We start from the raw sequence: 26,009 nt of genomic DNA on the forward strand, positions 1-26,009 counted from the left end.
GAAGGTAAGGGGAGAAATGCACAAGATACTGTAGTAGTAGTAGTGTATGAAGTAGTTGAAATTAGCCCTTTAGAGCAGCAATATTAGAGAAAAGTACACATTGATTCATGAATAATCCAGTTATACAACATACATTATTCTAAAATATGCCATACTGCAGAATGTGTTCTTTTACTTTTGGTATCATACTTTGAGGAAAATACTTTTGTGCTTTTGCTCAAGTAAGTTTTGAATGTAGGACTGTTACTAGTAATTACACTGGGTATTGCTACGTAACACATCTGAGTACTTCTGAGGACTTTAAGTGGTTGATGATGGACATTTGGACCTGATGCGCTTTTAGCACAGTGCTTACCCACAATTCATCAATGTGCATGTTCAGTATTCATTTGCATAATTAATTCAACATAGTGAGTGTACCCCACGTCAGGCATTGCTGAGGTGTCTAATTCGTATGTCCCTTTTATTTTTCTTAATTCTTCTACTACAGTTCATAGGGGAAAAAAATACTTTTTACTTTATTTTAATTTAATTTAATTAACAGCCTGGTTACTGGTTACATTTCAGGTTAAGACCGAAAAACAGCTATAGACAGAACACGAGTATATACGTATATAAAGTAGTTCCAGTTAGCTCCACCTCAACAAGCTACAACATTCAAATGCATGTTCATTTTTTTTCACACAAATATGACACTGACAAGGGCCATGCTGAGTGAAAAGTAGATTTTCTTTCCAATCGGTTTCCCTCCACATTCTCCTAAGTGAAATAAAACTACATATGTAGGACTTTAACCTGTAATGGAGAATTGCCCAGTGTGGTATTGCTAGTTTAAATTATCTAAACACTTCTTCCACACCTTACTTTATGCATTTTTGTTATTGCCACCAAAATTTGTCAGATTGATCGAGCACAAGATCTTGATGAGGTTTTTATGTGTTTGATAGCATTGCAGGACTGAGGTATTTGTTAGTAAGGTAGTAAATGAACTTTCTCCAAACTGTTCAGCTTGTATAAAGAATAAAAGGGATTCATTCACACATCTAACACGATGGCTTTTGCAAAAACCATTCTGCAGGATAGAATTGAAATAAAACAAGTTGAAGTCATTTACGTTGAAAAACATCCTTTTAATAGGTCCGTGCCACACACTAGTGAAAAATAAAGCTCCTACAAAAGAATGATACTTTTATTCCACAATATCTTAAATAAAGTAACTTCAAGTACTCTTGACTTGGGTACAAAAAAATCTAGCTGCCTCCATCAGGCCACAACACACAGCAAGGTTCAACACAGTGGTTACAAATGGCCTTAGGTCCTCTGTATTGTGGCAGATTACGAGGAAATGCATCATGGAAGCATAACTGAATGCTTGTTGTTCCTTTTTTTTCTGCTATGGTGAGGAATGATTTCTGTGTCACTGTCCAACTTTGGAGGCCTTGTTGGATTGAAATCATATAAAAAAAAAAGAAAACTGATGTCGTCATAAGAATCAAAACTAAAAAACAATAACATCCCCTACATGCCCCTGTTGGAAGGGTAGGCACTACCAAGATTAAGGATACCACAGTGTTTGCAGAGGATATGTATATACTGTACAAACAATATTTATGATAATGTTTTCATCACGTTCACTAAAATAGAATGCTACAATCATTCTAAGGCATAAACAATATCTTAATATTCTTAAACAATTTTTACACATCGTTCCAAACAAGACATAATATTGACATTAATAAACAGTATATACACATGAATCACCATTGTCTAACTGTCCGTCTGCTGTTCCTGTAATAAATGCAGTTTTACAGTTTGAACAAATGAATACAGTCCTCTGATGCCCCAAAGCACTGAACAGTGTAAACAGTTTTTTTTTTCTTGGCTTTGTTTAATATTTGGGAGAAAAATTATAACACAAAGACACATTCCTTTTTTAATTCAAAGCAGTTCAGCTGATTCTTCCTTTTCATAGAAAATGAAGTGGACCTTGATTCATAAATAATTATTACAAAATTAAATACATTCACTATAATACGATTAAATAACAAAAGACTATTTACAAGTAGTGGAAAGTCTTCTAGCGCCGACACACCAGTGACAGTTGAGGATTAATTCAGTGCAGTGTTCTGAGACAGGGAATGGTATTGCACTACGACACCCCATTTCTATGGGACTCTTTGGGGCTTTTATCCCTGTTGTAATAAAATCCAGCGCACCTCATGTAACGACTTTTCTTTTTTTTTTTATCCCCAAAGGTGACATCTCATCTTATGCACACCATGGGTTCATTATTATGGATTTGACTTCTTCCATCCTGCAAAGCCACATTCTCCATCAGAAAAATAAAAACACGTAAAACCTGGTGCTCCGGTATGAAAAGTTGAATGGGTTTATGGAGAGAATCTGAACAGACCTTTTAGATTGTTTGTTTCAGAAGCTCAGTCCAGCGCTTCTCAAAGAACTTCCTCATGTTATGACCAGCTCGACCGATGTCGGAATTGTCTTCATTGAATTTTTCGCAGTTATCAAAGACCAAGTTGACATCAATGATGAAGGTCTCAAGGGTTTGATACCTGGAATAAAAAAAAAAGAAAAGTCTTGAGTTGAGATCACATACTGTGGTGTAACTAAAACTTGTTTTCTGACGAAACACCAGGCTGAGTTCTTTAAATTCTGTACAGATGTCCTGAAAGCTTTCGGTGAACAAAGAACAAACAGAGGCGGTGGGAACTTACTGGCTGCTCACAAGCTTCTCACGTATGGTGGAGAAGTCCATCGATTTCTTGACGACCTTCCTGTAGCCGGGGACCGATTTCAGGTTGACGGGTGTGAGAAAAGGCCATGCATCCTGATGCCGCTCCAACTCAGCAAGGAGCACCCTGTTGAACACACAAACACAGACACATATACACGCATATGGTTAGACACAGGAAAAAGCTGTGGGTATCACATTGAGGAGCTTTCTTCCTCTGGGAAGTTCAGAATTTTTCTTCCTTGAAAGGAGCAGTGTGTAGGATTTGGTGGTATCTAGTGGTGAGGTTGAGGTTGAGGCTGAATAACCGTGCATAGTAACGTAAAGACGTGAAAGGCCCTCTCTAAAGTGTTTGGTTTGTCAGTTATGGGCTACTGTAGAAACACGGAGGTGTAACGCGGCGGTGTAACGCAGCGGTGTAACACGGCAGACGTTTCTGGTCATTATACACTAGTTATGACTAATATTTTCCATTTGTGCCAACAAATCACCCTGAATCCTACACACTGGTCCTTTACAGCGGTTATAATCAATATTATTACTGGCCTCTTGGACCCCCTTCTTCTTCTGATAATGTCAGTTTCGTGTTTGCAGCTTGTTTCTGTTGCCCCCAAGCTGACAAAAAATAAATAATTAGGGGATGTTTTTAAGGTATGGTCTTTAATGTGTGTTTTTATAAGCCAATACCAACCATCACTAAACAAAAATGGAGACAAAAATACAACTTTTAATATTATAGTAGAAAAGGCTAAATTGGATTTGTTACAAGAGGACCTTACATTTAAGGGGTTAAACCACAGAGGAAACTTATTTATTGATTAAGAGAAAACTACCTCTTGATACTGTCCTACAGTAGATGGCAGCAACTGTAAAAGTGTTTAGGAGAAGGAGATAGACAAGTGAAGGATTCAATAGAAAGACGAGTATGAACAAGCCAGGGGCACATACCTGCATAATCCCAGGTCCCTGTTGTTGTCTCGAGCCGTCTTGGCTCTCTTCACACACACAGGGCTCTCCTGATTGGCTGCTGGCAGAGCAGGTGAGCTCTCCTCTGTTTTCCTCTTCCTGCTGGTGTCTTTTGCTCCTTTCTTGGGCGTGCCGCTGGCGCCGGCCGGGTCGTCCTCCGCTACTTCTCCGTTACCTGCCTGCTTCCCGTTCTTCTTCCCCTCTCCACCTTTTTTAGCACCTCCTCCGCTTGATGCTGCTGGTTTGCTTGGAGGTTTTCTGTTTTTGGGAGTTGGGCCACTTGCCTGCAGAGAGTAAACAATGCATTCTTTGAAGTCTGGTGCAATGAAAACTAAAACTATAGTGTCCACTGACCGATTTAGCATATTCATTTTGGCCTTTTCTAAACTATTAGTTACATTACATTACATTACAGTCACTTAGCAGACGCATTTATCCAAAGCGACTTACAGTAAGTGTATTCAACATAGGTATTCAAGAGAACTAATAGTCACCAGAAGTCATAAGTACATCGCCTTTGTTAAACAAGCATCTAAGAGCATAAACCAGAGAAAACGTAGTTCAGTTTGTCATATCTTACATCACCAATGTGATGATGTTTCTTCACATCTAAATAAAAAAACATCATGATAAGCTTTCAATAAAATGCTATTTCTCTGAATTTTATGAATTGGAGAGTTTTATTGTCACTCAATGGGATGATTGCCAAATCCACTCTGCAGACAATAAAAGTTCAAGGTAAACGAAACAAAACAGGAAATGTATAATCGCTGCAGTTGTTTTGAAGGCTGGGGACCTTCTCTCTCTCTCCCACTATTTACTCTCACCTCTCTATTGTCCACTTTCAAATGAATGCATAAAACCGCCCAAATACTTTGAGCATAAATATGTTTTGATTTGAAGTGAGCACTGAGGCAAACTATCATCCATCGACGGGTTTAAATACAAAAATATCTGTTTTTGCTGTCAAAAATGCAAATGCTGTATGCTGTATGTGTTAAATTCTAAATTACAGAGGAAGGTGTGAAAGGAACACATGCACAAAAACCTGGCTAGGATTTCCTCTACAAGTGATCAACTGTAGAGAGATGACATTGCATTATAAATGGACTTGATACCTTGGATATGCAGGCCGGGCAGTACCAGTCTCCCTCCGGGATACTGGTGATCTTGGGTTTGTGACAGTAAGTGTGGCAGCCTTTGTCACAGCCGTCACACAGCAGGAGGAGGTCCTCGTTATCTCCCTTCCTGCACATCTGACAGTACTGAAAAAAAAACCAAGTGCATTCATTAAAAAACAAGCGTACCCTTTCTGAAGAGAGCTTGTTTTTAATTAGCGGGGTGTAAATACGCTGCTCACCACTTTCATGATGGACCTCTCCCAGGCGATAGACTTCTGCAGTTGCTGGATACACATGGCCAACTGGGCAGCGCTACGCACTTCAGTCAGAGCCTTCCTCCACACCTTCATACCATGGGCCACCTCCTCCTCGCTGCTAAGAGAAGATAATGAGAAATGATGAGGCACAGAAAGGCGCACGTATACGTGAATATGTGAGCGTATTTACACACACACACACACAATAGGCAGTAAACTGTATCAGTTGAGCCAGCCGCCAACAAGACAGCAGACCATAAAGAGCTCCAGCTGTGCAGAGACAGGCATGAGGATTTGGGGGGGGGGGGGGGGGGGGCGCCAAGGAGAGGTACACACCAATTTTGTTATGTTAAGGGAAACTTCATGCAGAAAGAGTGAAAACCCGTGAGAGTGTAAACTGTACAGTGGGAGACATGATTATGCCCATAACCAAGGTTACTGATGCACAACACCATGCGGATGACTGCAGAAAAGAAACAAGCCAGTAAACAATACCTGTACAGGAAATAATACTGAGTGGAGACCCCCACCCCACCCAAGAAACTGCACAAGACCAAAGAAACAAACGAAAATGCAACAAGCCACCACGGAAATCTGCTGTGAAAAGCAGCAAAGACCCTCACTGTTTGAGTAGTATGGGAAACATAGAGCACACACAGAGAGAGGAAAAGGGTCTTAGTGGGAGAGTGGGGAGCTTTGGTTGGAGAAATGACCTACCCTTCCCTGTCAGCACTAGTGGATGGGGCAGGAGCAGGGACAGTGACCGTACCCACATTATCCAGCCTGATCTGAATGGTGGTACCTAAGGGGCTCCTCAGGTACCTTCTCTCGATGTTGCGCTCCAGATCAGCCAGACGTGTCACTGCTATGTCCAGCGGGTTGTCCATGTGACGCATCACCCTGCCCTTCTCCCCACGCTCCTCCGGGTGCTCCTTGGAGTCCTTGTCTCCCGCGTTGGCAGACCCTGGCGTTGATTTGGTGGGGGGCTTGTGCTCGTAATACACCAGGTCCTCTCGCTCAGATTGAGGGTCTGGAAATGTCCATCCCTGGGAGAGGACATCAGGCCTCTGATCACACCACTCCACATGTTAAAACACGTTTCTGACACCACTTACTAAATGTGCTGGGTTAAGTTAGGGTTTTACCTTGACCTGCAGGCTGGCTGCGGTGACCTTCCTCTCCAGCTCCTCCACCTGCTGCAGCACGGCAATGTCCATCTCCATCGCCTGCTCCTCAACGCACCAGCCCCGCACGGACTCCACACTGACCTGGCTCTCCTCCAGCTCGCGCAGCTCGATCATGGCCACTAGATGGACGACACGAGAGACATCAGTCAGCCGTGAATGCACACACAAACACGCTCGCCGTTGCGGGTAAACACATGAGCAGTGTGAAGCCAAACATCCGCGGATATTCATGTGGCTCGGTCATAAATAATACAGTGTTTGCAGTGTATTCCTCATCATCAAGGGCATGCCTCTATGTTTGAACATCTGTAACTGTTGCTGTAAAAAATAATCAAACTCGTACATATATATATGTATGATGTGTACTGTGATTAAAGGCAGTGTTGAAGCACTTACCGTCTCTGTGTTTGGTGCAAACCTGGGGGATGATCTCTGTGTATTTCTGCATTTGCCTCTGGAGGCCTTTCTCTCTCATGCCCCGGCTGTGGAGGGCACTGACTAAAGCCCTCAGCTGCTCGATGTCAGACACTCGCCACCACCCTGTCAGATTCTCTGAGACAATGAGCACAAACAGGCACGTAAAACTACATGGCAAAGAACATACATCACAGTAAAAAGGTGCTTCATTCAGCTATGTTATACCCAAATGTAATTGCGTACAGCGGAGCAGAACATTCCCTAACCCAATTATCTGGGATTATTCAGGCAAGTGAAAGTATTTCAGGCAAGTGAATTCTTCTCAATTAAGAAAACAGGGGGGGATTACAGCCTCAACTTTAATATCTTTCAATGCTTTTGGGTCACTCACCCTCTGGAATAGGCCGAGGTGTGGCGTGGTCCAGGGATTTGGGCATCTCCAGGGCAGGAGAGGGCATGGATGAGGTTTTCTCGATGCACGGTAAAGGGGATTCGCTCTTGCTGGAGACACTTGCTGCTGTGTTACCCTCCAGAGAGTGACCCAGCATGGGATTGGGGCTGCTGCACAGAGGCAGGCTGGGACTTATCATGCCACAGGGCCAGCTTCCGAAAGACACTCCTAGCAATGAAGCAGCTGACTTCACCTGGGGAGAAAAGAGGAAAAACATAAGGGTGAGGGAAGCTGGGGGGGGAAACAAGACTGAGGGTCACATGTTAGGTGAACTTGTACATGGCAGAAACAACTGTGCAAGACACAGCTATCTCTATTTGTGTCAGGCCAGCAGCCTCACCTGCAGGGCTGATAGTGGGTAGTTGAGGAGGCCAGCTGGGTGGTGCGGGCTGGCAGAGGCTGAGGCAGCAGAAGGGGTGAGAGGCAGGGCAGGAGACTGAGGTGGGGATCTGGGCCTGGCTGGGGTGGAGGATGCCTGGGGAGACACACGGGGCGCTCCGGGAGGAGGCGTGGTGATGGAAGTGAGGTCACAGGGGTTGCGAGGGAGCAGACTGAACCAGTGTCCGCTCCTCTCTGTCAGGACTCTGAGCAGCTGGTCGCTGGCTTGGAATGAGAGGTACGGAGATGGAGCTGGGAAGGAGGTTGGAGGAGTGTTCCCTGGGCTTTCACGCGGGGCTGGCAGGCAAGGGACAGATAAAGAGGTCGAGGCTGGGGGAGGGATGCTTGTCGTGTCATTAGTGGTCACCATGGAGGGGGTTGTTGCTACTGCTGGCTCAGAGGTATTGCGAGTGGGGGAGGAGGATGTTCCTGTGGTTGTGACAACAGGAGTGCCCAAGGGGCTCGTGCCGTTTTGTCTCACATGGGGACTCTCCTTGTCCTCTGCCACCACGGTTTCTTTGCCGACGTCCCGGAATGTGCACAGTTTGGATACACAGCCTGGCTGCTGGTAGAAGAGGGCGTTTTTCTTGCCCTCATGCTCTTTTTCCTCCTCTTTCTCGTGCTCCAAGCCTCTCGTTTGAATGCTCTGCCCATCGAGGCTGGTGGGTTTCTCCTTCTGCAGCTCGATCTCCTGAGGTTCCTCTTTGACTTTGACCTCCTCTGCCGCTCTCCTCCTCCTCTGTCGCTCCTCCTCCAGTTCCTCTGGAGCTGCAGGGAGAGCGCACTGTTAATGTGGCTAAAAACACAACTACCGTGGTTGAAATCACAACAATTCTCCACTTGCTTTTGGGAGACAAGTAGAGTTGTGTTCGATTATTATAGTTTTAGTCATTGAGGGTTAAGAGAAAGTAAAGCATCCTCAGCATATTTTACATTTCAAAAAACAGCTGAACATGCAGCTAAACAGATGTTTTCGCAACATTTCTCCCCTCCTCTTCCTGCAACATCAAATCTGATGATTTTTATTTTCCAGACTGAGCGTGCATAAAATGTGCTATGCAATCAGACGAGCAGATTGAAGCATCTTAACATGGGAATTCATCACACTTGGCGTGCGTTGTACTGTAACTACCTTCTCCACTCTCCATGGCTTCAATGAAGACCCCTCCACAGTGGGGAAGTACCCAGTACCGGCGGCGGTAACGGTCCTGGCCATACATCATGGAGCGCAGAGAATGGGATATTTCAAACAGCTTTCTTCTGGTCTGATGATGTTGCTGCAAATGTACAAAACATACTCTGTGATTTTCGGTCCATTGTTTTGATATATGCATGGAAAACAAAAGACACGCATGCTACCCTGTGTCCTTTCGTAATCACTGTGATATATTGAGCATTACATACTATGCTAATGAGATCATTTGTTAAGCTAATTATTGCCTTCATTAGGAAATAGCCTTCTGTCAGCCTACATGTTCATAATATGTACAAAACACATAGTTTATTTCAATACACACTGTATATTAAAGCATTTAGAGGTTGTAGCGTTTTTATTATTTTCCCTAATCTGATCTATTATTTGAGCGTAGTATGTTTGTGGTGTTACCTCTTATGCATTGTATTATATTGTAATTAAACACATCTTCATGGCAACATACAGTGAAGTCCTGCATAACCATGAACAATGATTATGGGAAAGCAAAAAAACAGCAATAGTGTTCAACATTTCTGTGGTTTATCTTTTCTTAGTTGCTTCTCTAAGAGACTTTTTTTTGTGTGTCGTTTTTAATCACACAATCACACATTATCAGTGTCAACCAACCGTGCATTCCTTTTCGGATGCCGTATAAGAACAAACCTTGGCTAATTTCTCTATCTGCTTCTCCAGCTCCTCCAGACTGGTGGCTTGGTCAACTTCATCCTGACAGGACAAAACAAACACAGTCAGTGTCTGTGAGCAACCCTCAAAGGTCAGTTTTGATAATGGATCGATCGTTTTTCCCTTTTTTTTTTTACCTCATCATACGTCTCCACTTTTTTAACCTTCTTTATTTCTTCTTCCTCCTCGTCGTCCTCGTCCTCTGCCTGGTCATCACTGTCGTCATCCTCTTCATCCTCATCGTCGCTGTCTCCGCCCAGTTTCCTCTTGCGTTTGACGACAGAGGACGGAGTGCCAATGGACTGGTTCTCTTCAACACCCATACTAGCCTCCCTCCTCCCGGTGCGTTTGGCATGAATGGTCCTCAACCTTTATAAACACAGTCAGGTTTAGCGTGACGGTGGACAGAGAATCAAGGCATTTTTATTTTAGGATCACAGAAAACTTACTTCTTCAGTTTTCCCTCCATAATGATCTTGTCCTTCCTCATGTTTGCCATCTGATCCAGGCTCTTGTCAATCTCACTGGGAAGAGGAAACATAATTCTGTCAAGTTACATTTTTGCCTAAGTACGTCAATGTTTTTAGTATTCTCAGAAAGTAGCAAGAAATATATTGAATAACAGATAAAAGCTCAATAAGTGGTATCCCGGAGCACAAATTATTAACTTGCATAATTCCCTTACAATCAAAAAGAAAATGACTTCTCCCTACTGCCGCTTTATTAAGCTTTTTTTCACTGCATCAATAAAACACACCATTATTGGCTAATGAATAAGTGTTAAGCACAATAAGAGCATGTAGAGAACATGGTGAATGAATATATTCTTTTAGTGAGAGCCTGGTGAAAAGCAGTGTTGTGTTTCTAATTTTTATTATGTGAATCCAAAGGTAGAGGAAGTATTGTAGACAACTTAATAACCATTCAACAATGTGACACTAATGCAGAGTATATTAAGAAAACAAGTACAGGGCTCAGTTGGACAGTCTCAGCTGCTTCTCATACCTGATAACAGCTCTGCTGCAGGCCAGCTCATTCGCCAGGAAGCCCAGGATTGAGGCCTTCTGGGAAGGCATGTGGGCCTGGAAGGCCTTGGTCTTCAGACTGAGGGCCAAAGGGGCCAGCTCTGTATTGGCACAATGTGCTCCCATGTACATCTGTAGCACCTCAGACACATTATCCCTGTTGATGCCAACGTTGGTCAGGTGGTCCCCCAGCATCGTTTTTGTCTGATAGAGAAGGAGAGAACGCCAAAGAGGTCAAGTTAATGAACACTTCCTTGATGACTGTAAGTTGATTTAATTCATTTGTATTTATTGATGATGCATTAATAAGTACTTAAACATTAAATCTAAATACTAAAACTAAAATAAACCTCTAAACTAAAGAATAACAAAATCATATTTATTGTTACATGTCATACGTTTGGCATGCAAAACAATATATGTGAACTGAAACTACTGGATTGAGCAATCTGTCTTGGGTTTAATTCTCAAGCTGGTTTCAGTGGTTCAAAATTGCACGTAAGTACCACTTAATGAACTTTGAACTAGCTCACCCTTTGTCCAGGTGGCAAACCAGGATCACACACTGCCAAAGAAAGCAGTTTGACCAGAAGGTCCTGGACGTGGCCCATGCTGTCCCCGACATTGAGCAAGCCCTCCTGCAGCATGCCCAGGGTGGGCACATCCGCATTCAAATCAAGGCCCAACACCTTCCCGAAGCCTCGCAGGAACTGCATCAGCATCAGGCAGTCAGACACGGCGCGTCCTGGTAGGATGAGTCCAGGAATCCGGGAGAACTCAGGGAGAGGCTGCGCAAAGGAAAGTAGGTAAAGGATTGGTGCTGTATGTGTCACTGTGAGAGACATTCAATCCAATTTGGACGACAGAAAATTGTGATTTGAACAGCTGTGGGAAAATGAGAGTAAAGCTGTCATTACATCTCACACCTGTTGACTGTTATCAAGATGGTGCTTTGAAATTTACAGTGATGACGGCTTATTTTCTACATTATGTAATACTCTCATTTTACCACTTGGGGGCACACACCTCCACACATAGAAATGCTCACTACCATGTGGTCTTATTGTAAGTACTGACCATAAAAAAAACGTTAAACGTACTACTATTGCTAATAATAATAATAATAATAATAACAATAACAATAATAATAATAATAACAATAATAATAATATAGCTGACACAAATGTTGTGACTGTGCCCCCTCCTGCCCTAATTTAATGTATAAAAGCACCTTATTGAGAAAAACGGACAATATCCAGTACATCAATGCATGCACTGTCTGTTTTCCTTTGAGTGATCAACTTTAAACCCACAGCGCTGAGCGGATGAGCTTCTTTCGTAACTACCTTGTGATCAGACAGACACATGTCTTCATTTGGCTTCCTCAGCTCCCTCGCTATCTCCAGCTCTAGCCTCCGCTGCTCCAGTTTACGCTCTTTGTCCAGGCGCTTCTCATCCCTTTTCTCCTGCCGCAAGCGCTCGCGCTCCTGGAGAGTCCAAAATTCAAGAGAGCATTAAGGAAGCACAGCGTGCGTGTGCATTATTGTGTATGCATGTGTGTGTGTGTGTGTGTGTGTGTGTGAAAACAGACAGGAAGGTTTACTTGACTTTGCTGAGCAGTATTAGAATTCAGCCTAATGCTGCTGTGCATTCAAAAGAAAAGTGCTTGAGGGCCAAAATCTTTTGACTTGGAAAGTGTGGAGAAAAAAAAAAAAATGAACGGAGGGAAAGAGGGCACAAAAAGGAGAGAAAGCGGGAATCCATCCGGGGAATAATGACTTAGGCTCTTTTTATGGAGTGGACTGTGGGCTACCTCTGCTTTCTTGCGAGCCTCAACCGCCTTCATCAGCATTACATGTTGCCTCCTCCTCTCCCTCTCCTAGAGTGGCAGAAACACAGGCACATTAACAAGCACACATTGCACATGCAGCACTCAAGGTCGACTGAATTTAGTATGCATTGTTGCAAAATTGCGATGCGCTAAATTCAATAGAGGCACCGTACTTGAACAGACACAAAACGATGCTTCACATGTATGGTGGAAGCATAAGTGAAGAGTACAGTAATACGATGACAACCAAAAAGCAACACAGAGATGCGGTACAAAGTAGATGTGATGACAGGCTCAAAAAAGAGAAGCAGCTGGAATCGGTGGCGGCGCCTCTAAACTAAAGCTGACACAACAAAAGCAACAAAATGCTGGTTGCCAGAAGTCTTCAGACGTGCCACATTGGCATGATCAAAATAATAAATTATATTACATGAGGCAGTGTTAATGTTTTTTTAATATTTGGCCAGGGGGACGACAAATAGGAATAGATGGTAAAGACCAGCTACAGACTGTTCCACCTCAGTGGTTTTGGCAGCGTAAGTATTAGCACAGTATGTGACTGCCGAGGATGAGACATCTATGTTGTTCTTTGGTGCATGATACACAGTCTACTGCAAAAGGGCACAGGAATCACTGGTGACTGACTATCATTTTATTTGATCTCTTTAGGTTTCCCGCTCCACCGTATCAGGCTGTCATTCCCTCTGTGATCCACCAGAAACACACAATTGCCACTATTAGGGCTTGCCAAGGACATTTCCAGCACATAGTGACTGAAATGGGCTAGTTTGTGAGGATTGTTTTGTCATTGTGATAAACAAAACAGGCTAGATGCCAAGCACTCTGCTACTGTATTTCTGTGTCCTTATTGGTTTGATTTATCTACAAATGGAGAACTTCAAAAAGGACATAGAGACTGTGGCATTCAGCTTTTTCGAGCTTTCCACTTCATCAAACACAATGAATATGTTGAGGGGTATTATGATAACAAGCTACAGCGAATCAAAAGCAATGGAATTGCGTGTGACAACCGTAAATACCAGGATTATATCATGTATCTCAGTTTGCTCTGAGGGAAGGTACAAGGGGTTAAAGCAACAATCGGCTCAAGAGTCCACTAAGAAACAGATAGGCAGACCTTTAGATTCAGCTGTGACTGTGTATGAGTGAGGACAAGCAGGACAGCCAGGACAAAATAAAATACTACACAGAATCATTATTGTCCCCGTGGTGGAATTAACTATATTGTTGTTTAACAATTGATCAGGTCTATTAGCAAGCGAAGATTGTGCCGCACCGTCACCGAACTCGGGCGGGGGAATCTGCCAGGAAGTATCTCCACCATAAAGACAAAATGATTCTCGGTAGCTGTTTTCATTATTTGTGCGGAGTACAGGAACAGTGAATGACAGAGAGGCTGGGATGGGGCAGGTTAAAGTCCAGCACTCTGTGGACTGCAGAACAGATGCACGGACGAACACACACAAGCTCAATGTCTGGGCCGAAATCGTCAAGCACTCATGGGGTAACACAGGCTACTCCAATACAACGGTTAGACAATGTATGTGATGGATGGAAACTCCTCGAGTGCACTTTGAGACAGTGAGTGTGGATTGGCTAGCAGCCTTTGCAATGCATTCTGAGTAGGAGGGGGAGGATGGGGGAGGGGGACAGAAGCTGCCTGGCCACCGTGACAGGGTCAGTTGTCCCTCAGGACGAGCAGATGGAGGCAGCATACTGACTCTTTTTCTCTTTTGTTGGTTTTGCTGGAAAGCCATGCAGAAGAATGTAGTATGACAGCAGCCAGTGCTACACTTAATGCATTGCTATGACAACCATAACACAACCAGTTACACGATGCAGGTGTTAGATGTACAAAAATAAACATACCCATACCATATCTAGTCTATGCCTCTCCAACTCCTGGCGGAGAGAGTTGGCAAAATATTATGGAACAGAAATAATATCCAATACCACAAAGCATGGCGTTTAATAAAGAGAAACACTGAAGGCTTTCATTAAATGGATGTTTGGTAATTAAGCACATTTACGTATATACTCACACATGCCTTGTATTTAAATGCACATAGATGCACAAATACACTCAGACACACGTACACTCGCGCGCACACACACACACACACACACACACCTGTCAAATTTCTATTCAAGTGAAGTCTGAGGTAAATGGTTTTATTCAGCAGTAACTATTACGTTCAAGAGGCAGAGCAAGTTGGCGTGAATGCCTACCTGGTGTTTGAGGATCTCTGCCTGCTGTCTCCTCAACTCTTTCTCCTTGAAGGCAAGAAAGAGAAGATGAGAGAAAAATCAATATGCTTCCATTGTGCCAATATCATGAAAATCACTACAGACTGATGGAATTTCAGCCCTTCTCAAAGGGCCGCTCTAATTATATTGCCAGCTACTTCGAAGGTGGATAAGAGCCCACATCATGGTGCGTATGAAATAATCTAATTAATGTGGGTTTTGATCAAAAACGGTGGATGCATCTGTTTCAAGGGATTTATTTAAAAAGTGCAAACACACCTTTATCCGTTTTTCAGCCTCCAATATTTTGGCATTGGCGACTTCTTCCTTCTTTTTCCGTTTGGCCTATGAATACAGATTAAGGTCAAGATTCACAGAGACAGACACATATCAATCAGTCTTGGGTGAGGGCTTTGCTGCACTTTAACTGATTGTTTGCAGTTTTCTGGTTTGAGCAAAGATTTTAAGCTCCTGAATGCCAGTCAAATTTGTAAAACACAGCAAATGAATAATGTATCTCTTTAACACCTAATTGTAAAAATGTTGAAGCCTCCCGTTAAGAGTGGCTTGTCAACCGTGTCAACTCAAAATTGATTTAGTCCTGCTAAAACACTTTGAAGCTCCTACGGTATAATTGTGTGCGCCTGCATATGTGTGTGTGTGTGTGTGCGGATGTGCATGCATCTTTGCATGTGTGTTTGTGTGTGTGGAAAACAGCACCTTTTTTTTTTTCTCTCGACCCACTTATGCTAAACTGTTACTGTTTTCTGAAGAAAAAAAGTATTTTCTGTCCAATTTAAATAAGGGCTGAAGAGGCAGCAACAGCCATTTTAATATTCAACAGCCGTCAACCAAGACCAATTTAGCATTAGTTCCATGTGGAATTATGCCTAAGAAGACGCAACTCCCTCCAATGCATGCTGCTGTTCAGTAATGAGCTTTAGGAAGATTAAAACACTATAGACTGAGGGGCTGGAGCTATCCAGGAATGTTCTGCTTAATCAGAGGTGCTGTTGGATCAGATTCTGTACCTCCAAAATGTGCTGCGCCCTGACTTCCTTCTCCATCCGAATCTGCTGAATACGCTTGATCTTTTCCTGTGAAACCAACAAAATAAAAAAAAACACAACATAATCTCTTAATATTTTAGACATTAAAAAAAAACATCCTCAGATGAAATCACTTCCCAACCACTCTATTCCAAAGACACAGCAATAAGGAAAGTAATGATGGTAATTTAAAAGCGAGCTTTAAAGCATCACAAAATAACCATTCAGCACTTCTTGCGGTGCACACGGGGACTACGTGTGTCAGGACACTTAGATAAGGAGAGAGGGAGGAAAAATATTTGTCAGCACACACGTAAAGCACACCAACCTGCTGCTTGAGGATCTTGATCTGCTCTTTCTGCTTCCGCCTCTCCTCCGCCGCCATGATAGCTTCAAGAAGTCAAAGTCAGTGTTATGTCAGTGTCTGCAAAAATGGCCTACAAAGCTGGGCAACCAGCTGTATTCATATCTGAGAGAATTACAGTTGTTAAGATATATATATATTCAGGTGGTCGCACTGGGATCAAGATGCATTTTACACAAGAGTGCAAGCGATTCTGAGAACTAGACCACAACTAAGATGAGTCAGTCACACCAAACAAAAACAAAAGACGCAGACACACTCATTAATACAATGACAAACATTTAAAAAAAAGAATAGAGTAGCATGTAACATGTTGAAGTCCCTTTCAGGTATGAGAGATTAACTTCCAATAGTAAGGTGCATAATAGAAACCAGAAAGATGAGTTTAACCAGCCATAAGCACACAGTGGCTCTCAAATACTAGAGCCAGGTACTAATGCTGCGGGGGGCCACGCTCGATTTGTTTTAAATGTTAATTAAAAAAGAAGTCAGTCATGTATACTTCCTTAAATAAATACACCATATTAAAAAATATAAATGTAAGACCATAAACTACATTTTATATTCAAAATTCTTATTTTCAATGCAATCGTTAACTGACGTAAAATCAGTACCTCAAATGTTTCAAAGAGGTAACATTATTGAAAAAAAGTCAACTGGCATGCAGTAATACTCAGAACACACAGATTTCCACCTCTTGGGTTAGAATTTTTGGCTCGCTCATCGTATGGAGGAATTCATATATAAGCATAATGTTTACAGCATGGCAGCAATAAAGATGAGAGCAGGAAAAAAAGATGAAAGCTTGCGCTTTAAAGTGATGGAAACAAACATGAACATACATACAAGCAAAGGCTGTAAGTACAGTCGTATCCGTGTCCCCAGAGGCCCTGCTCGTTTGTATGCTCATTACGTGGTTTGAAGTGACCAACTGACCAACCGTAAAACCACGACTATCATCCTTACAGCACTGAGCAAAAAAAGAAACCTGGGTTTACCTTGCTGTTTCCGAGCTTCTTTGGCTGCACGTGCCAGTGCCTGCTTTTCCAGTTTTCTCATCAGTTTCATCTGGGTGGCCTGTCGGGCTATTTCTGCACAGAGGGGTGAAGAAAGACATTGTCCGTGTGAACATTTCAAGAGAATACCTAAATACTACTGCAGCCTGACCTTGCACTTTTGACTGAGATAATTCTTTGGCTTTTTGTGAAATTTGGACAAAATTAGGTACAGATACTCAAAACCAATTTTCCCTGAAAGGATTAACATATATTTATGAAATGTGTCCATTAACATTTAAAACAGACAAAAAGATTAAAATGTTTTTACAAGGGTGGAAATGACTACCAGCCAGTTGGTGCCAGAGTAGAAAAGGTTTTACTTTGTAATAACAGCATAGTTATGTTATTATCAAAGCCAAAGAAAAGCCTAGCGACATCAAAAAAGACATGACAACAAAGCCGATTCATCTTGAAAAGTATGTGGTTTACTGCATATGAAGTAGGTGGATCTAACAAACAAGCATGACATAAAAAAATGACTTTAAAACATTAACCCCTTCCTTCACCTCCTCTACCTGAATAACGGCTGGTTGATTAATGACACACACACACACTTGTGACAAACATATTTCAGGGCTCATTTCCTGTGCTAACCTTGAGCCTCTAGTTTGCGCAGGAGTTTGACCTCACTGGGACTGGGGCCCTCGGGCACCAGCGGATCGCCCACGTTAGGGGGCCGCCCCTTCCTCCGTCGGGAGCCTTTGCCACCTTCGCCCGCTAACTGGCGGTCTGAACTACCAGCGCGACCCCTACGACCTTCCATCGCCAAAATGCGTGGAATGACCTCCTCTTCCTTCAACAGGCTCCACTGTAAACCCTAGAGAGAGAGAACGTAGCGATGGAGAGATTGGGCGGGGTGCGGAGAGGTGAACGATATGTTAACATTCATGTTTTTATGTGACTATGGAACAATTTAAGCGTGAGATAAATGAATTAAATAAAATAGCATTACATTTTCTATAACACACAGTAAAAGCTGGCTAAACAATGCATTAAATAAGAAGTACACATTTACTGATCTGTCCTCTTCTATCTGGTTTTTCTCTGGCCCCTCAGCACTTTATGCATTTTCTCTATCCTGCTTCCAATAATACACACATCCATTTCTCAGATTTTATATCTTTGTAACACGTGCCACACATAACATGGCAAATATCATTGGTCACCTGTGGAAGTAATGTCAGCTGATTACTGCATTTATCCATGCACAGTGAGAGGTCTATGAACTAGGACTACTGAGGGTTTTGGTTGATTCCTATTCATGCCCTGACAGCGACTGCTGCATGATGCTTTGCCTGCCGCTAGATGAAAAGATGAACAGGGATCACGAAGAGAGAGAAAGAGAGATGAAAGGCAGTCACCTGGGGTCCTTCTCTGGCTTCATAGAAGTCACCAACCCTTATCTTTGCACTGAAGCTAAAATTATCGCGCGTGATGCCACTTATTCCATTTCTGGATAGATACTATAGAAGAGAAAATAATAATGGCGTTGGTTTAGGCAGAAAAAAAAATTGTGAAATTAGCGACATTGAAAAGCATCTGGGAAGCACTAGATTGGAGGGAGTCTATGGGTTGCAGTGTGCATCTGTGCAGTGCTACTAATCATTCTAAAAGCCAGGGGACAAAAAAAGAGCAAAAGCTCTCAGGAGAGAAAAACGGTTCTGACCTTGGGGTGCACAATTCAGGCCCTTTATTATTTATCTGTGGCCATGCTAGGCTTTTTTTTACTGCCAAATAACTGACTAGCAGTGAGGGAATGTTACTGAGTACACATTTTTCTCCATGCGCTACTCCGCTCAAAGACGATTAGCGTAGTTGAGCTTCTGATGAAGCAAACAAAGAAGATTATAGACTATAATGTACCGTACAAATGGGGCCAAAGCTGTGCATCCCAACACTAACCATTAATCTTTTTGTGTGTGGGGGGGTCAGGGGGAGGGGGGGGGGGGGGGGAGGGGGGGGGGGGGGGGGGGGGGTAGAGGTGAAAAAAAAAGTGTCAGAAGAAGTGAATCTAAGAATATCATCTCACACTATTGGGGTCACAGAAAGCGGGGTAGGGGTGGAGTGCAGCTGGAGCGGTAGCATAGACAACTAATCCTGATACAGAAGCATTTGTTTGAGCGATGTGGATGAGCAGTGTTTGCAAGTATGAGCAAAAAATATCCCTCCGTAATAAATCACAAACCATGCCGCCCACATTGACTCCCACTTCAATCCCGAACTGCTCATCTGTACGCCTCGTAACATTTGCTTCCGTATCACGGGTGCAGACTACACACAGCACGGCGAGGCCGTGGTACCTTCATCACATCTGGGTACTGCCTTAGTTTCTTGCCACACGGGGCGTAGTAGGCCACCTCGCCCTGTGACCGCCCGGCCAGTGACTTGATTCTTGTTTCTCTCCGCCACCTGGGTTTTTGAAGAAGGAAGCAATAACACGGTCGTTCAGACAAACGGTGTGTCGTACATTTGTGAGCAAGCACGGATGTGAGCACTCTGACAGTGAATCGCTTCCATGATAGGTGTCTCTCTCTCTCTCTCAGCCTCTTGTACATACCCCAACTCCAGAGGTATCATCAACTCCTTCTCATCCATCACCCTCTTCCTCTTCCCTAAGCCTGTGGAGAGACAAGAGATCAACCATCAATTTGTCAGCACAACCTACGGCCGGAGACCTCACACACATGCAGTAGCAGCAAGTCGACGCGTCTGAACTCACCGGTAATCACACCTGGCAGGTAACCAAGAACATGCACGTGTATGCGCACTGCACTGGCCTTTCAAAACCGCATTTACCAGTCTTATGTGACCACAGAAGTTAAATACACGCTCAATTCTCCAGACTGGCATTTTCAAATCATAAAACTAAAATGCCAAGCCCGATATGCATGAACACAGGAGGGGTTTTACATTGTGTGGTAATGTCTGACGAACAGAGTCCATTTAAGAAAGGCATAGGAGAAAAGAAAATTAATTATAGACAAGGAAAGACTGGAAAATCTACTTGGATTATTCCCGGCAAGCTACACGTGTCTAATTTCCTCTGATCTGGGTAACCTCTCTGCATTGAAAGAAGGCAGACGTTAATCCTGTTGCTGTGCCAAACCAGTTGTCAGGGCTCTTAGGCATGCCCCTACAGGACCTGAGAGCTCGGGTTAGTCCATGGCCACCAACCGCCTTACTGCCTGCCGAAAAGTAACAATCCCTCGTCATCTGAGGATGATGGGTTATGACGTTATTCAAGAGTTTGTTAACAAACAGGGCCTCTGCTGTTTGCAATAGCTTTTTTTTTGTGGTGCTGTATATGCCTGGGAGATTAAATGAAATATCTGCTTTTCACAATAAGACAGTGAAAGAACAGGAGGAGCAACAGACGTCACCCAATTAACTCTTTTACTTTAATTAACACGTAACTTCTTAAATCCCTCACGTCATCCTCTTCTGCAACACATCACAACCAAAGCTTTATTTTCAACACTTTTTTTTCCTCATATGGGACCCTAATAAAGCCATCCTTCATCAACACGTTACCTAATGGAGAGGCTAGGCTGTAGGAGGAAGAGCCTGGAGAGCTGTGATAGGCCAAGGCACTGGAGCTGGTGACAATGGTGGGAGTCTTGATGACCTGTAGGTTGAGGGGGGAGCAGCTGGTGGCGGTGTGGTTGGTTGAGGTGTTCAGTAGTTCTGGGCCTTTGGTTAGCCTGCGAGGAGTCATCTCCTTTTTGGATGACCCAGACGGCAGCAGCTTTAACTCCTTCACTTTCTTCCCAGAGACGTCGCTGTCTGAGTTGCTGTCAGACTCTGAAATGGGAGTCCAGAGCAAAGTGGGTAAGGATCCATTCAGTTGTTTTTCAGGAAAGAATACAGAACACTGTGTAGTTCCAGCCTCTGGGAGGATTTGTGGCTTTTCTTTGTCTTATGTGATAGTAAACTAAACGTTTTTAGGTTTTGGACTGTTGTTTGGACAAAGCCAACAATTCAGTGACATCGCCTTGGACTTTGAGAAGTCCCTTTTTCCCACTTTTGTCATTTCATAGACCTGATAATTAATTGACTAACTGAGAAAATGATCAGAAGAGTATCTGATAAACAAAACGATTGTTAGTTGCAGCATTGATGTGAATATCTTAATGATCAGCTCATTGTTAAACTGTGAAAGTTACTTTTGCTCCTGTTTATAGAAGTTACATACCTGACAGACTATCATCTGTGTCCTCTTCATCCTCCTCCTCCTCCTCCTCAAGGTCGTCATCCTCGTCATCATCGTCATCTCCCGAGTCGTCAGATTCCTTGTTAGCCGGGAGACCGGCTGTGGGGTTAAATGTCCCAGGGATCCCCACTCCGGGAATTCCAACTCCAGGGATACTAACTCCAGGAATCCCGATCCCGGGCTCTCCTCCACGAAACAAATCTACTAGAGACTGTACCAGATGGTTCTGAGAGAAGCCCTTCCAGGCAGCTAAAGGGTCTGCCTGTCCCTGTCCCTGTCCCTGTCCCTGTCCCAGCCCGGGTGTCTGGGCCTTACCCTTGGGGGTCTTGTTCTTTCTGGATCCATGGCCTGAGGCATGGGGTGAGGTAGTGGAGGGCTGTGACGGAGGCCCAGCCTGGGCAGTTGCTTGGGTCCTGCTCGCCCCTGTGCTCAGATTGACAGGCATCGACCCGGCATCGGAGTCGCACTGAGGGGACTTGCCTTGAGAGGCGGAGTCTTTGCGAGGTTTGGTGATGAGGGCCAAAGGTGCGTCCTGAGTGATGCTTTGGATGACTCCATTGGGGTGGTGGGGTTCGGGGAGCCCCAGCAGGGCACTCGAGAGGAAGAGGTTGGAGTGATTGTTCTGGGGTGGAGGAGGCAACGGCGATGAAGACAGAGATGTCCTCTTGGGAGACTTGTTTGGACCTTGCTGCTGCTTCTTTAGCTCAGCTGGGAATGTCTGCCCTTGGGACATGAGAGTCTGGGAACAGAGGAGGAGAGAGGGAGAGAACAAGGAGAGGCAGGGATTCAGCGGGAGGGAGGGAGGGAGAGGGAAAGGCAGAATGGGAGGAACAAAGAAAGGTTAGGGGAAAAAAATTGGAAAAGAAACGGGACAAAGTGGAGTTGCCCAAGCTGTCAGTTTGCATTGCTGTTGATTGTTTGAGCAGGTGACAAAACTACAATGCTGAACACTGGTACAGTTAACGGTCTAAGCCCTTTTCTGGGAAACAAAAAGAACATAAATGCAATAACCAAAGGCATTGTACTCGACCAAGTTCACAAAAAGAGACTGAGGATCTCTCTAATATTGGATTTACTTTGTCTGCAAATTGGAAAAGCTCCATCATCATTATCATCATGCAGCTGGGCATGTTTGCCTTTTTTTTTACACTGATGACAAGTTTGGTTCAATCTGTGTTTAAGCAAAAGCAGGTTAGACTTTAATGTTGCACTTTCAACTGGATGTGATATGAAGTGAAACAAATCAATTTCACAGACCATGAAATACAGTAACAGTGCTGAAACCACAGGGGGAATTCAGCTCGTTGTAAACTTCTCTATACTGGTAAAACAGGAAAGGGGAAATGATTTTCACAGAATAAGCTGATCTTAAAAGGTTTAGCTTATTGATTACTGTGGTGCCATTCATATTTCATCTGAAGAAAGGGAATTTGTGTCGTAAAGGCAAAGAAAAATGTCAATTTTTATACCATCTGAACCGACGAAAAGCATGAATAATACAGTAGCATGTGTGCAGACACAAAGTGTGCTTCAGAATGGGAACGAAACTAAAATCATTAACCATTTCATCAACAGGCTAAACTTTGCAGCAGTAGAGCAATCACTGTGTAACCACAGTTAATCAGTCAAAAGCTGTTAAAACACAAAATGAAAATGAAGATCATAGAGATTAATAAGCTAGATCTTGATACAAGATATAAGATGTTAGAAGGTGCGAACCAAATAAATAAACCGGTACAGTACATTACACAATCTAAAGTAAAAACTTCATTCAGTTGTGAAGATACCACATTACCTTGTGTTAGGGACTTAGCATTTACTTGAGGGCTGGAGTGTGTGATAAATGGTTGCAGAGTGCATGTTTTAAACATTAGTGTCTATTACACAATAGCAATTACCCATCTGTACAAATATAGTTATTAACTACAGTAGACAATAACAAGACATTTACTTATCCACAGGAACTCAGGACTGTCATGTACATGTATAAATAGAAACATTCAATTATCTTAGATGTCTAGTTGTTTTTCTATGTCCAACAGTTTACTCAAACAAGCACTGCCTCCTAAATCAACTGTACAAAACAAAGATTCTCTCTGATGTCCAACTGCAGTTGTTGCTCGGGGCAATTTTAAAGAGGCCCTTTAAAACATGATACAAAATCACAGCCTCATGTGAATGGGAAATTGCAACAGCCAATGATTATATTTTTTTAATTGAGTGTGCAGCCTCACCAGCAGCAGTTCTGTGACTGTCTACAGATGTTGCTTGCGTGGATGTTGTGTGAAACACATGTGGTAAATGGCCACCAGATTAAAAGAGGTGCTGGTAGTGGAGTGGTATTGATGAAGAAAAACAGAGGACTCCAACCGCAAACTAAGCTCCAGTGGATAAATTCATTACTGTCAAGTTGATAGGAATAACTTTGCTCACTAAAGCTGACTGTTCAGAAATAGTGTGTCTCACTTGCGTGGATATGGTAAAAAAAATGGCAGTATTCAACTGCTGGTATCAGGGTGGCTTACCTGTTTAAGCCTGAACTCACTGATCTGCGCAAGTGAAGCTTCCAGCTGTTTCCTCTTGTTGGATTTGGCAGAGCCAGGAACAGAGCGCCGAGGAGGCTTCAGCGAGGACTTCTGGGAGCTTCTTACAGATGAGGTCGAACCAAAGGGTTTTGGGGAGGTAGGCAGCGGGAGAGTCGAGCGAGGTGGAGAGGGCACGGAGAGAGGCTTTGGGGAGGAGCAGAGGGAGAGGGGCAGGTGCTGGGGGGAGGAGGAGGGCAGCAGTTTGGGAGGTTTGGGAGAGGTAGTGCTGGAGAGGGCCTTCGGAGACGTGGTGAGGGCGATGGGGGAGGAAGATGGTGAGAACTCCCTGCGGGGCTGAGAGAGGAGTGCCAGGGGCTTTGAGTTGGCAGCCAGGCCAGTGGACTGGATCACACTGAAGTGTTGCTGTGGCCCCTCTGTCCGGGACCTGGAGCTGTGCAGGGCCAGCGGCGAGGTTTGGGACAAGGCCGGAGGGGAGGCAGAGCAGGGGAAGGGCACAAGGTTTGGGGGGTTGGAGGAGACCTTCTGGGCCTTGGTGTCTTTCTTGTCATGGGGTTCCCCAGAGAGTGGTCTGTTAGTCTTTGTAGTTCCAGTGCTTGGTATCAAAACCTGGGGAGGAAATGAAAAAAAGAACTGTTAAAACATAGCTTCTAGGTATGGGCATTAAGTTGAATTCATTCAACATTTTGGGTCCTATTTAGCTGGCTTCCTGCTTTGCAATCGCAAAAAAAACAGATTCCTTTGTCTCTATTTTTCAAGTTTACCAAAAAAATACTTAAAAAAAAACCTTTGTTTTCTTCTTTGACCGCTTCTCCGAGTCTGATATTTCACTCTGCTTGTCCTCTTCGTCGTCATCCTCGTCGTCATCATCGTCGTCTTCGTCATCCTCCGCCAGGTCTTCCAGATCACTGCTGAGGGACCCGTCACTTGAGCTGTCTGAGGAAGTGCCTGAGTCACTGTTGCTCGCCACACAAGTGTCTGCTGGCTTCTTCCGTGGCTTCTGAGTTGAGAGAGAGAACAAAAAAAAGCAAGAATCAGCCACACTGTAATTAATGCATTACTTGTGCATTTCATGCGTCACGTCTTTTTAAAACTGAGGGATAAAGTTTCAGTACTGACCTTCTCTTTAGTTTTGTGGATCGGCTTGTCCGCCAACTCTGCTGGATTGCTCTGAGGGCTGCTACGGCGACTGTTAGAAGGATCTGAATTTTTGGTTGTCTTGGTCGATGCCTGGACAGGAGCAGGACTCGCAGAAAAGCTCCCTGATTGTGTGGTGTGAGGATAGACCCCGCTGCCGTTTACTGCCCCATTCACCCCTGGAAACACAAACCAGATCTGCCGTATTAATAATCAGCTCCATCTTTTCCAGAGAACTTTGCTACGCGGGATAATGAAATATCTGGAACTAACGGCAGAAATGGAACAAGGCTAATAAAAATATTGATTTATACGTGTATCTCATCAAACATGCTGGCTGCGCAAGGCACAAGTCCAACATGACTGGTTTACGTAATAAAAGATAAATTAAAAGATACTGTGAAATTAAAAGAGTGAAAGAAACAGAGATTACGAGAGGGAACACGGGGGGGGGGGGTATTGACAGAATCACTAAGTGAGTGCTGAAAGTCATTAAATCTGTCTTGAAAAGGAGAAATCTCATCATAGGACAAAGTGGATTTAGGTTGTGGAAGAAGAAGACACACACACAGGTGGGAGAGGAGGGACAAAAAAAATGCCTCTTAGAAAAGTAACAGATTAATTCACGTACTTCAACACTCACTTAACACTTGATGATATTACTATAAGGATATGTTGATGTTTCATTTAAAACAAATAGAAATGCTCCTTTGTCACCTGCTTCTCTCCCGCTATGTCTATTACAATAACCAATTGTCTGTGTTCACAATGTAACTGTGAGGATCAAATGAATGGGTCTTCAGGGGAGGGCTGTACCTTTAGGTGGGGCATGGCTATTCTTGCCGGGCATCCTGATCTGAACAGGACTGGCGCTGTGGTTGGGCTGAATGTGAGGGCTGAAGAAGGGAGGGAAAGTGATGAAAGAAGGGAGAAAGGCAGCAGCTCCCCGTCCATGGGCCTCAGCGGCTCGCCACCACTCTGTTGGACGGGAGGGGGGAGGGGAGGAGAGGAGAGGAGAGGAGAGGAGAGGAGAGGAGAGGAGAGGAGAGGAGAATTAATGATCCATTCCCATTTAGTCAATTGAACCCAACACTCAAAAGTCGTTTGTCTTACCAG

The 26,009-nt window shown here is 43.7% G+C and overlaps 1 protein-coding gene across 15 annotated transcripts in view; it reads right to left on the reverse strand.

Annotated features, from left to right (window-relative positions):
• Window positions 1–1,109: 1,109 nt before the first annotated feature.
• baz2ba (bromodomain adjacent to zinc finger domain, 2Ba) overlaps window positions 1,110–26,009 on the reverse strand; it is a 63,461-nt gene continuing 38,561 nt past the window's right edge. Inside the window, exons 4-38 of one of the 15 annotated variants that reach the window (XM_079159248.1) lie at window positions 26,007–26,009; window positions 25,710–25,871; window positions 24,876–25,072; window positions 24,544–24,756; window positions 23,739–24,365; window positions 21,196–21,952; window positions 20,535–20,804; window positions 19,561–19,621; window positions 19,304–19,412; window positions 18,365–18,466; window positions 17,598–17,820; window positions 16,944–17,036; window positions 15,910–15,971; window positions 15,564–15,629; window positions 14,812–14,877; window positions 14,515–14,559; window positions 14,161–14,187; window positions 12,247–12,312; window positions 11,780–11,920; window positions 10,967–11,221; window positions 10,414–10,637; window positions 9,858–9,932; window positions 9,546–9,777; window positions 9,388–9,450; window positions 8,662–8,806; window positions 7,492–8,297; window positions 7,092–7,344; window positions 6,680–6,835; window positions 6,242–6,402; window positions 5,814–6,142; window positions 5,079–5,211; window positions 4,837–4,983; window positions 3,701–4,002; window positions 2,736–2,879; window positions 1,110–2,573 (exon numbers count right to left, since the gene is read on the reverse strand). The exon at window positions 26,007–26,009 is cut by the window's right edge and continues 189 nt beyond it. In XM_079159248.1, the coding sequence (XP_079015374.1) occupies window positions 2,417–2,573; window positions 2,736–2,879; window positions 3,701–4,002; window positions 4,837–4,983; window positions 5,079–5,211; window positions 5,814–6,142; window positions 6,242–6,402; window positions 6,680–6,835; window positions 7,092–7,344; window positions 7,492–8,297; window positions 8,662–8,806; window positions 9,388–9,450; window positions 9,546–9,777; window positions 9,858–9,932; window positions 10,414–10,637; window positions 10,967–11,221; window positions 11,780–11,920; window positions 12,247–12,312; window positions 14,161–14,187; window positions 14,515–14,559; window positions 14,812–14,877; window positions 15,564–15,629; window positions 15,910–15,971; window positions 16,944–17,036; window positions 17,598–17,820; window positions 18,365–18,466; window positions 19,304–19,412; window positions 19,561–19,621; window positions 20,535–20,804; window positions 21,196–21,952; window positions 23,739–24,365; window positions 24,544–24,756; window positions 24,876–25,072; window positions 25,710–25,871; window positions 26,007–26,009 (6,872 nt within the window). In that variant the 3' untranslated portion in view covers window positions 1,110–2,416. Of the gene's footprint in view, window positions 2,574–2,735; window positions 2,880–3,700; window positions 4,003–4,836; window positions 4,984–5,078; window positions 5,215–5,813; window positions 6,164–6,241; window positions 6,403–6,679; window positions 6,836–7,091; window positions 7,345–7,491; window positions 8,298–8,661; window positions 8,807–9,387; window positions 9,451–9,545; window positions 9,778–9,857; window positions 9,933–10,413; window positions 10,638–10,966; window positions 11,222–11,779; window positions 11,921–12,246; window positions 12,313–14,154; window positions 14,188–14,514; window positions 14,560–14,811; window positions 14,878–15,563; window positions 15,630–15,909; window positions 15,972–16,943; window positions 17,037–17,597; window positions 17,821–18,364; window positions 18,467–19,303; window positions 19,413–19,560; window positions 19,622–20,534; window positions 20,805–21,195; window positions 21,953–23,738; window positions 24,366–24,543; window positions 24,757–24,875; window positions 25,073–25,709; window positions 25,872–26,006 lie in introns of all 15 variants that reach the window. The other 14 variants (XM_079159256.1, XM_079159253.1, XM_079159255.1 and 11 more) reach the window with 14 other exon arrangements.

This window comes from Pholis gunnellus (genome assembly GCF_910591455.1).
Source record: "Pholis gunnellus genome assembly, chromosome: 1".
NCBI lineage: Eukaryota > Metazoa > Chordata > Actinopteri > Perciformes > Pholidae > Pholis > Pholis gunnellus.